This window comes from Argiope bruennichi, chromosome X2 (genome assembly GCF_947563725.1).
Source record: "Argiope bruennichi chromosome X2, qqArgBrue1.1, whole genome shotgun sequence".
Lineage (NCBI taxonomy): Eukaryota > Metazoa > Arthropoda > Arachnida > Araneae > Araneidae > Argiope > Argiope bruennichi.
This window is the reverse complement of record NC_079163.1, coordinates 61,524,863-61,539,171: the sequence shown is the minus strand read 5'-3', so window position 1 is coordinate 61,539,171 and position 14,309 is coordinate 61,524,863. Positions and strand designations below refer to the sequence as shown.

Genomic DNA, 14,309 nt, shown 5'->3' with positions numbered 1-14,309 from the left:
AAAAATGTCATGCAAGCAGATGTTAAATATTTCAGTTCATTATATATGTTATTAACATTACATAAGAAAGATGTCAATAGGTGTTATTACTATAATCATCTTGACTCAAGATCTAATACACAAAAATATATGTGTAATTCTTAATGAATGAATGCTTGTAATTATAAAACAGTTTTAAAAAAATATCTTCAATGGCTTGGTTTGTAAATAACTGAAGACTACTTTATTCAGACAAGAGCGTATACAAGAGAAGAATTTTAATGTCATAAAGAATTATTGTAATATATTATACATATTTATACATCACATTCCTTCTGATGAGATGAGTAACAAGCATATAAGATAAATTAGCACAAATAAATAATTTAAATATATTTTTACATGCACTACTTTTAACACTTAAACATTTTTTTTAATAGCGCAAGTAAATTAAATAACCACAGTCAAACGAATGAGACACTTAATGAAAGTAAACTTTTCCTCAGGAAACCTAAATATACAGGGAATCCATACATTCTTCAGCGAATAACAAAATTAAATCGAAATAAAATTTTACACAGGATCAGATAATGATTTATATTGGCATAATCTTTCATTTAACAAACTTCATTTCTTCAAATTTTTGTGTATGACAACCGGAAAACTTGTTTGTTTATATAAAAAATTGACCATCATTAGCACAAGCCAGTAAAAGCATTCTTCAATTTCAAATAGCAGCATGTGGTGAGAAAACGATGTTCTTTCTCTGGTTATGGAAAATGAAACCTCCAAAAACGGTTCCAAGTCGATTCAGACATGAATTTAATAAACATCTGACGATAAAATTAAATCAGAACTATTTAAATCATCAATTAAAGGATGGTTTAAACAGTTATCAAAAGCAAGACATGCTTTGCATCAAAGAATAGCAGGCAGGCTAGACATCAATGAAGAAAATACTTCCATCATTAGAGAGTACTCAAGCACAGTCCCAATTAATCCCTTCACAAAGAAGGATTACCAAATCAACTATGTATATAGTTAGTTGTTCATGAACTGTTTGAACTTACTGTATATAAATTGCAGATTTGTCAATAAATGAGATATACTGACCAAGTAATTCATAAGGGATTTTCTTTAGACATTCTTAATCACATCAGTGATGATGATCAATTTTTTCAGAAAACGGTTTCAGTGACAAAGCAATATCATGTTTCTAAAGAGGTTAATTATCATAAATGCAAGATTCGGAAGTCAGAAAATCTATTTATTTATGGGATGTATATATGACATAACCCTAAAGTTAATATATGACGCTCACTAACTAATTATAAAGTGATTGGTCCCTTCTGTCACTAGGAGTATTAATTCGTTCAGATATTTGCGTGAATATTATAAATTGCATGCTGTACCTCAATTATATAAAATTCAGCCCAAAAGTTATTTTTCCAAAAGAGTGAGGCCTCCTCTAATTAAGTTATAAATGTGTGTTATTTCCTTGATGATATATTCTCAGATTGGTGGGCTGATAGAAATTGACCATTTTTAAAGCTTGCATGTTCTCTCAAAAGCCCACTAGCTGACTTCTTTTTCTAGAGATACCTAAAGAATGGAGTTTATGCTGCATAGGGTTCAGTATCAAAGATTTAAAAAATTGAATTGCTACAGAAACAACTACTGACTCTGCAAATACTTAACAATATCTGAAATAAAAGCAATAACAGGGTTAATATTCTCAAAGCAACTAATGGTGCTAGTGCTGAAGTATATTAATATTGAAAAAAAATTGAATTGCCAAATAAAATCCAGTGCATCTTTTTTCCTATCTCTTATTCTATGTTATTTATCACAGATCTGGGAGATCTGGGGAGTAATTTATAGACATTGTTTAGAAACAGAAGTCTAACATTTGCATTCCTTTGAAAAACTTTTCAATTATATTCAAATCATATTAGTGAAATCTGCTGTTTCTGGTTACATTTTCTTGTTTATTTGCCTAAAAAAGGTGAAAAAAAAACATTTAACTAAATTATTTTACACACAAATCATTCTGTTTCCTTACGACAATTAAGAGGAGTTACTTCTTTCCACCAAGAATATGGAAACAAATATTTTTGAATTTCAATTCCATCACGGGGTGCAGGTACAAAGACATCACCAAATGATATTGTAGGAATAGGTGAAGCTATGAGTTCTGGAGGGAAACAATTCAACTCTTCACAAGAATTTGGAGGAAGCATTCGGTGAATAAAGCCTACTCTTCTCATTTGGTTTGTAATAGAATCTTCTTCAAATACTGTAATAGTAGCAGAAGGAACTAATTCATTAAACCTAGAAATTCTGTAATAACCACCAGCAGAATTATATACGATATTTAAACTATGGCGCTTAAAAGTTCGAATTAGAAAACCCTCATCAATTGCGGCAACTTCCTTGTTTAATACACATAAATCTACACTATTTTGCCAAGGTAAAGGCCCTTTCACTTTTAAAGCCCCCCATAAACTGTTATAGCACAAAAAATATGTTAGCCTTAATTCTTCAAGAGGTTTTTGTACCATTTCCAAGAAATGTTCAACTTTTTTAAGTGCTTCTTTGGACATGAAACAATCTGTAACTTCTTGGCTATTATTCCAAAACACATACATGACAACAAAAAATATTATGATAGATGATAAGATTAAGAAACGTTTTTGCTGGAATCGAACTGTCTTCATCTCTATTCACCAAAGGAGTCACGCATGATGTAGAATCTGAAATCATAAATAAAGCATAAATTATAATTATAAAAAGTTGGAAATATATTACATCACTAACTTTTTTTAAAAAGAGCAACACTCAATATCAAATACTCTTTTTAAAAAATTAAATGCTATCTAAAAAACCAATTTAAATTTAAATTTATATTCCTGAATAAAAATAAATCCTTTTTCAAAAAGATGTGCAAATAAGTGCAATGAGCAAGTAGGAAGCATTATAAAAAAATGCATGAAGAATTTTGCTTCTCAAAAACTTATAATAAACCAACACTTATGAAGCAAGATGTGTCAGAAAATACTATCTATAGAATAAATAGTTCTTTTAACTCCTTTTCATAAAAATAGTGGTTACACAGAATAGTTTCAAAAGCAAATTTAAAATAAACAACAGAAAGTGTCTTATTTCAAATATTACTGATGCTTAATAAGTGTGGAATGTTTAAGTAGAGTTGAGACAAAATATATTAAACAGAATAATTTTTTGAAAAAAAGATGAGAACAATTAATTAAATTTATAAATGTCAGGAAAAAGATAATTTTATGATTAAAATTTTGCAAATAAAATTTACAGCTAAAATATGATCAAAAACTATAATTTAATTCCCATTAATAATATAGAGAATTTATGGCATATATCAATACACCTTGCTAAATAGCCCTGAATATTTTCAGAGTCAATTACAGTTCATAAACTCAAAAAAGAATGATGACACACACAAAAAAAGACTGCTTTTAACTTTAATATACCAAAATATTTACATTCAGAATAAAATGTTATATTTTATATATTTAAACATAAAATAAGTAGAATTTAATGTCTGTGTGCCAATTATGAACATTAATATAGGAATGTTGTTCTATACTTCAAAATGTGATTATTTTCCTATCTGGAAATTATTTATCTGAAAAGTTAATGTATAAAAAAAATAAAGAAAAAATTAATACATAAAATGCAAGAATAATTTCTTCATGTGAATATTAAGCTAAAATGATAAATAAAAAAAACAGTAAAAACAATTTATAAGAGAGTAGGAGAAAAGGGCAGGATGATAATGGAAAAGTATAAATTTCTGATTTCCTCTATGGTCTGGAATAGGCATCTAAGCTCTGCAATTCAAAATGTGACACAGAAATCCAAATTTTCACTATTTAACCTTTATTTTGTCACAAATTATTAGTTTTAGGTACCCATCATTATCACTTTTGGATGATTTTAACCAGTAGAGGAGTGATACTCTGTAAGAATAATGAGCAAATTTTTAGAGTTCATCCTGTTATACATGTTTTCTGTCAGATTTTTTTTTTTTTTCTTTTCAATTTGTTATTTTGAATTTACTATTTTATTTGATATTGAAACTGCTTATTGATTGTTCATATGGTTAGTTCAATTTTGTGGATTTTTCATACTTGCTATCCTTATTATTACAAGATAATGCATGATATCTCCACAAACATCTCTTCCTCCATCTTTCATTTTACCCCTAAGTTGATGAAACAAATGCCTTCTAGAGCATGTGCAAAAGCATGGAGAGTTTCTGTATCACACAGCAGATATAAATAGTTAAAAATACACTTCTGACTTCAATTCAGATTTTAATGAATAGCAGTAAGTTCCACTTGCAATCACATTGCTGTTGCAGAATGCGATTAACAAATAATTTCAATTTGTTATTGCAAGATAACGTCAAAGTTTATTTAAGAAACAGTCAAAAACACATTCTTGAAAAAAACTGAATGATATGCTGAAACTGCATTCCTTAATGGATAAACTACCACTGATTTTAATACATTTAAAAGTGATGGATAAATCGAGAGGTTTAATTTACAAATGCTAATAATCAATAAAATGTATAATGAAACATTATATTTAAAATCAAAGCTGTTTATTTCCTCCCATATCCTTAAGAAGCATAGATACACATATAATATGATTTAACATTGAAGCAGATAATTGTAATTTTTTTGAGAATGAGAAATGTACAAATGAGAAATGTTCCCCAATTATACAAATCATAAAACTAAATTATGAAATATATGAATTATGTAAACATACTAAAATTATGAACAAGAATCAAACATTCAAAAGTACTAACTGGTACTCAGATAAATTGTATGTTGAGTAATCATTCAATATATAACAATAATGTACAAATTCAAAATTCTAATATACTACTGTCCTTCTTAACCACCCATACATTTGACAGCTTTGATTGTTAAATAGTTATCAGCTTTAAAATTCACTGAAACAGGATTTATTATTTCTCTATAGCATAGCATTAAAATAAAAGTAACCTTTGTAGCTTTTGAATATTTCTTCCTAAATAAATAATAATAATAAATAAATAATTTGAAAGCAAACTGTGACAGAATAAAGAAGCTCTGAGCACCTGAATTATTCATAGTTTTGCATGATCATAACAGAAAATGAAATATGAAATTAATTGGGAATTAAAGTATCTATTATTCAATAATATATTTCAAAATATTAAATTTTATCTTTAAAAAGGTATACATGAAACAATGATAAAAATATATTTAGAGAATCCATGAATGATTAATGTTAAACTAGTTTATTCTCTAAGAATTTATGAAATCAAATAAAATATCTAATATGTTTTAAATAATAAATTTTTTAAAGAAATATTTAAAATACTTTCAAAAAAATTTTTAATGAAGATTTCACAAATCTATAAAATAGCATTATTTTTTAGTTCAGTAATACCAGAAATTCAAGCAATTGTTTGATTTATATAGGATTTCTACAAAATTCCGCAAAAGTATTTTAGAACTCATAAAAAAAATTATACATTTTTTATCAATACTCTCTGCTTCAAAATTAATTAATTCAGAAACTACTACTGTAAAACTTAAAAATAATTATTAAAATTTCAATTTATATTTAAATTAACTGAATTTCTGAATTTGAGTTTAAAAAAATTAAAAATGCTATCTTCAAAACTCAAGATATTAGTTCAAAATTAATATTTTCCAAATTTTTGCAGTAAAATTTCCAGAAGATATAAGCACAATATACATTTTCAAATCTTCAATATAAAGTGAAACATCACTACACACAAGGATTAAGCTTTTAAGATAAGGAAATACTGTATGTATTTGAAAAATAGAGGATTACATGATATTAAGTATATGAATCTCTACTTCTGTAAATATTGTGACATTAACTATAAAGAATTCTATTAACTTTAATGAAAGAAAATATTACATCATTGTGAATGTTTTTATTATTAGGGGAGAGTTGAGAGGAATGAAACATCCACATTTATGTTTAAATAAAAGATTAGAATCCATTCTAGTTTCTCCATAAGATAGAGCAGCTATAGCTCCTTGCTTAATCCTAATTGCCATACTAGCTATAATATTAGTTGCGTTTAAAACAGAAAGCCTGATTTTTATGCCTCAGAAGTAAATGCATATTCTTATTTTTTCAATTATTTTTTTTCCAGTCGTATTATTTGTAAAACAAAAATATTTTAAATGTACAATAAAAAAGATGTAGTATTTACAAATTAAAAGTCAAATTAAGCTTAAATGTAGCATGCTTTATGTGATATGCATTTTGAAAGAAAATTCTGCAGAGGGAGGAATGGGATATGCTCGATTACAGCACATAGCTTAATATTCTAAATAGCTTAATATGCTAAAGTTTTTAATTTTTCTTAATGTTTATTAAAATTAGCTGTTGGCATTCCACACTGCAATAGTGAGTTGATGATTTTATTATTATTAATATATATGGTAATATATATTATTATGTTATAAAAAGCAATAATATATAACAATAAAGAAAAGGCTGAGATTCCATTAACCAAAACAAAAAGCATAAAATAAAATTTCATTCTTTATCAAAAATTTACTTAAGAGAACCAGTGAATCTAAACATGTTTTTTTTTGTTGTTGTTGTTGTTAATAATTGCATGATATGTAGTATGAATATATAAAGTAGATCATTCAATATCATTTCACATAAAAAAAAATATATTATTTTTTACCTAAAATCATGTTTACCACTTAATTTCAGTTAAGGGAAATTCTACTGTAAATATAATAATACAATAAGCAATATAATAAATAACAAGCAATGAAAAAAATGAAACTAAATTATGAAAGTTATTTATTAAAGCTTTTGCCATTCTAAATTAAAAAGAATACTAATTTTATATTTATTATATAAAAATGCCACGAATATGGAAGAAAAAGCATCCAGAAAGAAAAAAATATATTAAATAATAACATATTGCAATCAGTGGAAATGAATGTAAAAGAAAAGTTTTTGAGATGGCAGTACCAATGAAGATTTCAAATCAGCTTTTGTTTCGGAAGTTCAAAACCATAAATCATTGAATGAAAAGCATATTAAAAATATAATATTTATAATTTTAATTTTCTCAAACCTTGTCCATACCTCCCTCATATGTATCCCATACCTTCCTCACCCTCATGTAAGGGAGGTGTGGGACAAAAACGTTACAATATTAAACTCAATATTGGTTTGTTTGTTTTTTTTTTCAAATAAAAGTTAATTATTTGTATTTTGCAGTTTTTATATTTTTTTAAAATAAATTAAAGAACATACTATTAGATTTTTATAAACTGCACTCTTAAATTCACTAAACTAGTAAATTCAATTATTTTTGTGAAATCTGTCCCACTCCTCCCAACTCTCTCCGATAACTAATTTAGTCTAATAAGTATTAAATAAAACTAACTCAACTTGAGATTTCTTAATTCAAAGAAAATGATCACTGTTAATAATAAGTCATTTTCATGTCAAATAAAGAATTTTATTGTAATATATTGAATAAAGAATATTATTGTAATATATTGAATAAAGAATATTATTGTAATATAATATTTTTGATTATTTTGATGGAGATAATATCACTAAAAATAGTTCTAATTACTCAGCAAACTGTGTGGCAGTTTGAAATTATATTTCTCCAACAAACATATACAGTCAAAAATTAATAAACACATTTAATACTACTTCATTTCAGGACTAATTTACAGAAATCTACTAATACCGCAGACAGTGGAATGAATTTACAGTTTCACTTACAAGCTTAAGCAAATTTGATATGTTTATAATATCCAGTTTGGAGAGCAGATTAAAATTCCTGCCCTTCTCAGGATATTGTCAATAATGCTCGCAGATGAATCTGAAGTGTCACTTTTTACCTACCTTTTATGCACTTATCGTTTTGTTTACTTACGATTTTTTTTTTTTTTGCCTTTCCATTTTATAATACATTTTTCTTTTTTGTCTTTGACTCATGATAAAGTAATATACGACATTTAATCCCATTACAAGGGTTTTTTGAAGAAACTGATGAATCAGATGTCAATCTTATCAAGTAGTAAACGAAAATACGATAATGGTAAAACAGAAGAAAACACTGCTGGCAGTTGTAGTAAAACATATAAATCTGTGAATAGTTTTCATAATCTGAAAACAAAGATAATTTAGAGGTGCTTGACCAATCATCTCTGATTCACTCAGCTGCATAAAAAATCACCAGGGTGCGTAGTTGGAAATTGTTGCAAAAATTGAATACTTTTAAGCACCTTAGCCAAATAAATGAAGCCCTTTTGTACATGTACACATACATAAACCTGCATATTTTCTAAGCATAGGTTATTTTTTGTTTTATAATAATGCATAGTTTTTATTGAAATTTTTTTAATTAATTTTAAATGTTTATTTTTGAAATTTTAATATTTATTTCTGCATTTGCACAATATCAGCACAATGCCTTCTATCGTAAATCAAATTATGTCTTTCTGGTTTCGACAAAAACAAAAAAAGGATCATAAAAATGAAAAAGCTGTCAATACCAAAAATTTAAGTGTACTTTTATAAGATTAACAATCAAGATCTGTGATCTTTATTTAAATAACGAATTACCAACTAATATAGATAGATACATCATTTCTGAAAATGTCATCATTGTTGTAGAAGCATAGTATGATCAAACAGTTTGTATTTTATTTTAGAAAGTGTAAATTTCCTCCTACACTAATTCACTACATTTAAAAAACTTAGTTGCAATCTTATACAGCTAACTAAGCATTCCAGAATGGACAAAATCATAAGACTGGCAAAATAGCCACAAAATTGGCGATAGATCAAATCATGTTCTAAATAAGCTTTTTAAATCATTTTTAATAGAAAAGAATAGCAGCATTTAGAAATGGTCAAACTATTACAAAAAATACCTTATTGCTTCTATCTTCTGAAATTTAGTAAAGGCCTTTTTTTTTTTTTTTAACATTTAAGGTATATTACTATGTCTGGGATGGATTTTTTGAAAAATATTCAAATGCATTTTTTGAATATTTGCATAAAAAAAGATTGGAGAAACATCTATAAACCAAATTATGTCAGTTAAGCAAAAAAAACTAGGGAAAAAGAAATGCTTTTTCTTAAAAAAGAGGTATAAGGCAAAACATCTTCTAATTTAGAAATTTATCAAATGATTTGCTTAAAATTTTGCAGCTAAAGATCTATATTATCTAGTTCCTGAACTAAAAAATACATTGTTTTTTTGTTTTTTGTTTTTTTTTTTTATCTTTTCTTTAAATATTGGGATTCAATTTATAAATAAGATTTTTTTTTTTTTTACATTGTGAAGAAATAAAACAATTATAAAATATTTCTTAATGAATAGATTACTTGCATTCTAGTTCACAAACTGTGAAACAAATCAAGGAATTTTTATAATAATTTGAACAAAAATTACATATTGGATTTTAATTTATGAAGATTTTCATATGAAATTTCTATCAAAGATTAGAATTTGAGAAAATACCATCTGAAGATGTAAAATAGAATTAAAATGTATATAAATGCAAGTATAAAAATCAATGTAACAAAATGGACTTAGAAACAAAATTCTTATGATTTTACAAAGAAACTTGTTCAAACATTAAGAATATTAAATAAAAAAATGAATAGTTTGGAAAAAATCAACTTTTTATGTAATCATTCACTTTAACATTCTAAAAATATAATAAAAACTTGTTTTTCATCTTATACATTTATATAAAATTTACTTCAGCTTTAAAAAAATTATTTTAAAAATATGATTATATATTTTGTGAAAAAAATGAATATAATTTAACTTCTAATTTCCTTAAATAACAGAAACAAATTCATGAAGTTAAAAATGAGCTAGCTCAGTAGTTAGAAGCAAAAGGAAAATAAAAAGTACTGATAGAAGCATTTCCTAAGAGTATTTTTTGAAGCCAGGGCAAGACAATATATTGGATTGCTTTGAAATTTAACAAAATTCATGAAATGAAGAATTTTATTCAATGAACAGTTTTAAAAATTTTAAAGTTTAAATTAAAGAAAAAATGAACTTTATTTTTCTTTTATCATGACATTAACAGGGATAAAATAATATGACTCAACGATTTGAAGAAACAATGATGTTGTTTTGAATTTCATTATAATAAAAATCATTATAATAATATATTATAATGTTACAAATTATGTCCAAAACTAATGGAAAAAATGAATTCATTCACACAAAATTTATTATAATTCAAAATAACTATTTTTCAAACCTTTAAAACAGTGTAAAAATAATTTTCACATGATGATGCTTTAATGTTACAGTGACAAAATATTAAAATTCTATTTTTATTTTTTTAATTAAACTTATAATTAAAATTCTGAAATATTCATATTTTTTTAATATATCTGAATGTTATGGAATCTGAATGTCAACAAGCATGGTACAGTAAGTATTTTTTACTGCCCCTTCCAGATAACTATTTCAATATTTCTATTTCTATTTCAACTATTTACTATTTCAACTTCCAGATACACATTCAATAAACGGCAATGCACATTGTTGAAGAAAAAGGAAGTGGGAATAAAGTCTTATGAGTGTTATCTTAATATGTACTGACATCTTTGGATTGCTTGTCCAAATTTTTCCCTTTTCTTAATATTCTTTCTTGATACATCTAATAAACAAGCTTTTACGATTATGCTTTCGAACTATCATTTCCAACGTGTGGAAAAACCAAAAGCTGTATTTGCACTTCTCATAAAAATTAAAGACTTTTTTCAAAATTAAGCACTTTTAAGGTGCTTAAAAATGATTTTCAAATTTAAGCACATTTCATGATGCTACGCACCCTGATCACGTACAGTTTGATTATCCAAAGATTTGCAGAAGAGGGATTTTTTTTTATTAAAGTTACAAGCATCAAAAACTTATTGACTAGTGAGAAAGAAGGGAAAAAAAATCTAAAATATTGAAAAAAAAAGAGAGAATACACATATAACAAAAAAATATATAGTGAAAAAGAAGTGTATGCTTCAGTCAATAGTGAAAGAAAAATCAATTACAATCTTTTCCCTAAAGTTAACCTGAAATATTTATGCAGTAGCTTCAATGATGACAAAATAATTGCGATAAATAAACAAATATTAGCACACCGTAAATACAAATTCTAAATGATGATATTTAAGTAATTTAATAAATGCTATAGATAAAGATACAAAATAAAATCATATGCATTACAGAAAAAAAGATACTTTTACATGAAATAAAAACTAATGACTTTTTGAATATTCATTACATTCAAGAAAGAAAGAAATTAACTCAACATTGTCTAAGAAGATGGCAGAAGGAAGGATTAAAAAGAATATTGAAATTATGCTGTGTAACCAGAAATAAAGGATACATTAATTCTCATTAGCATCACCTTGCATAGGATGCTCAGGAAATATCTGACAAAATTTCAAGAATTGGCAGAGAAAACCAAAATAAGTATTTCTTGTTGTGAATCAAACATTCAGAAATTGCATGTTTAAGAGATGGTAATCAAGGAAGAGGTGAAATGAAACATAGGTTAAACAACGTTTAACAGTTTAATGAGAACTGTTTATATAGATGATGCCATCACAAGCAACCATCAATACTAACTTCTCAATGTCAACACATAGATGATCATGCATTTTCATAGGTCTAGGTAGTCTTAAACATCTCCAATAGAATAAAACAGTCAAGTAACAAGGTCTTGTTCAGATTCCATAGGTATGTCGAATACATTTTTTTCTTTAATCACCCACAAAAAGAAACTGAAACCTGACAGTCATAAAGGTCAAGGAACCATTCCATCTCAACTTTTATCCAGTGGTTTATATATACGATGTCAAAGCAATTCCTAACATCAGTTAAAAAAAATGTGCAAGAGCAATATCATGCTGAATCAAATTCTTTATTGTATAAATGTAGGGATGTCAGCCAGCAATTTTAGGATTATCTTTAACAGGAAGTCAGCATTCTTGTCTCCGTCCAAGCAATGAGGAGGTAAAAAACTAGTTTATTTGATGGCCTCTACTTTGTTTGAATAGATTTAATAAATATTTCTATGTATAGTTATTTATGATTTATTCATCTATGGTTAGGCTTTCACTGCATGCTAAATTAATTTTACAAGTACAATTCAGTTTTTAACATAATACTTTAAATTACATTTCTTTCAGTGTGGTATTTAAGAATGTAGCTTTAATATTATTTTACAGGAAGCATGAAGCATATTATAAAAAAAAAATTACATCAAAAATGTTTCTATTGCATTATTTAGTAAAACTTTATATATATTCTGACAAGTTTTTTAAAATATATTTTTAAATTTAGTTCTGCACTTTTTAATGCAATGCTTTACTATTTCATTTCTTTTGTCATTTACAATATGGGAATTTAGTAAAGCTAATAATAGATTATTAACAAATATCACATTATTAATACTATTTTAATATTTTTGTAAAATAAAAATATTCTTAAAGGTACAATAAAAGAAATTTACTTAAAAAACTGTCTTCGTTTTCATTTATGCATTCATAAAATTTTGAAGATAAAATCAATTAGCAATAAGCTCACAAAATTCAGCATACGGCATTAGATGTAAAGGAATATGAACCAAACATAAAATCTGATTATCCTCTTATCTTCAATAATTTTTTAAAAAATAACTAATTGTAGGTGAAATACACTAAATTATTTAAAGAAAAAGAGTAAATAACAAAAAAAGAAATAAAATGAATTATTCTGCACCAAAACTTCCCACAATAATATCTATTTAGAACACATTCTATTTAGAATAAAAAAACAGAAATAATACATTAAAATTAAATTAGAAGCAATTCATAGGCTCTCCAAAAAAAAAAAAAAAAAAACATCTTTGTAGACAGTAATGTTTAACATTTAGCCAACAAAAAGTCATTGGCAAAAACAAAACTCATTCATTCATTTTTATTAACTCAAAATTTAAATAAAGGAACTTGGTGTGCATAAAATGAGTATTAGATCAAAAATGCAGAGAATTTTCTTCTCTTAATGACAGCAATTTCTTTTCATAGAATCAACACCAGAAATCCCAAATGAGGGAGACAAGAATACTTGATTCAATATTGATTTTTTCAGTTTACAGTAAAATAAATCATTCAAAGCAACAGATGAAAATAAATAAATAAAATTTTGTACTGAGATGAACGCCATAACTAAAATTCATTGAGAACTAGAAAGGAAGTTTTAAAAAATTTTTTTATCAAGTGATACAATTTAGATACCGAGATAACTAAAAAAGACTTACCAGAATTTCCAGCTCATCGCCAAGCATTACTGCCAAGTAGTACCCAAAGCGACCAAAATCGTGCAAATGTGGTAAATTCTCTTATTTGATCCTCTTGAAGAGTAAGAGCTTCTCTTGACCAACCGATTCTCTTGTTATGTGTTAACCAATTAGTGTACTGTAGCGCCTATTGCATCACTCAAAGTTCCATCAACAGTTAGAAACATTCGTTGATTAACGGTCGACAACAGCGTGACGAACGAAAAGGTCCAAACGAATGGTTCATCTAAATGAACGAACAGAGCCGCTCACCATTTTCTGAATATATCGTTTATTTGTTTGGATTTTGCAAATAGCGAATAGATGAAATGATCCTTGAACTCAGCCGAGGAAATTCACGCGAGATCGCGCGGGAGCATGATGTCAGAGAGAGGTAAAACTCAAAAATAAGAGGATGTAGAGGACTTTGTAGTGAACATTATTAAATCATAATCTATCTATGGTTTAAAGGTAGATTATAATATTATAATTACATTAATTATAATTAAATTAAAATTCATTTAGCAACAAACAAAATATGAAATCCAATTGCATAGTTTCTATTTGCCAATTTTTTTGAAGAACTTTGCCTATTCCTTAAATGAAACACTAAATTTATATAAATTATACAGATTTATAGTAAACACCTATCCGCAAGAACAATCTGGTTTAAGTCCATTATTTTTTGACAGCTGAAAGATTGTTTTGAACCTATTTTCAATTAATTCTAAGTATGATTTAACTATTTATATGATTAATTTAACATCAAAAACGATCTGGTAGCAGCCGTTCTTTTTTATTATTATTAATGTTAAATATTAATAGTAATTGTAGTTTCTATTGGAAATATTTTGAATTTACTTTCGATTATTTTTAAGCATGACAGAAATGTGAATGTATATGATTAATTAAAAATGTTAT

General features: G+C 26.1%; 1 protein-coding gene across 2 annotated transcripts; it reads right to left on the bottom strand.

Moving 5' to 3' along the window:
- Positions 1 to 248: 248 nt before the first annotated feature.
- On the bottom strand, positions 249 to 13,751 carry LOC129960856 (uncharacterized). 2 transcript variants are annotated; one of them, XM_056074557.1, is made up of 2 exons: positions 11,699 to 12,263; positions 249 to 2,732 (listed from the first exon to the last, which is right to left on the bottom strand). In XM_056074557.1, exon 2 carries the CDS (start codon positions 2,694 to 2,696, stop codon positions 2,025 to 2,027), a length of 672 nt encoding a protein of 223 aa, XP_055930532.1. In that variant the 5' UTR covers positions 2,697 to 2,732; positions 11,699 to 12,263; the 3' UTR covers positions 249 to 2,024. The 2 variants fall into 2 exon arrangements, with proteins under 2 accessions (XP_055930532.1, XP_055930531.1); XM_056074556.1 differs by lacking the exon at positions 11,699 to 12,263 and adding an exon at positions 13,371 to 13,751 and having other exon boundaries at positions 250 to 2,732.
- Between the last annotated feature and the right edge of the window lie 558 nt (positions 13,752 to 14,309).

Excerpts from the sequence above, each read along its gene's own strand:
- LOC129960856 (XM_056074556.1), bottom strand. The coding sequence starts at position 2,696 with ATGAAGACAGTTCGATTCCAGCAAAAACGTTTCTTAATCTTATCATCT.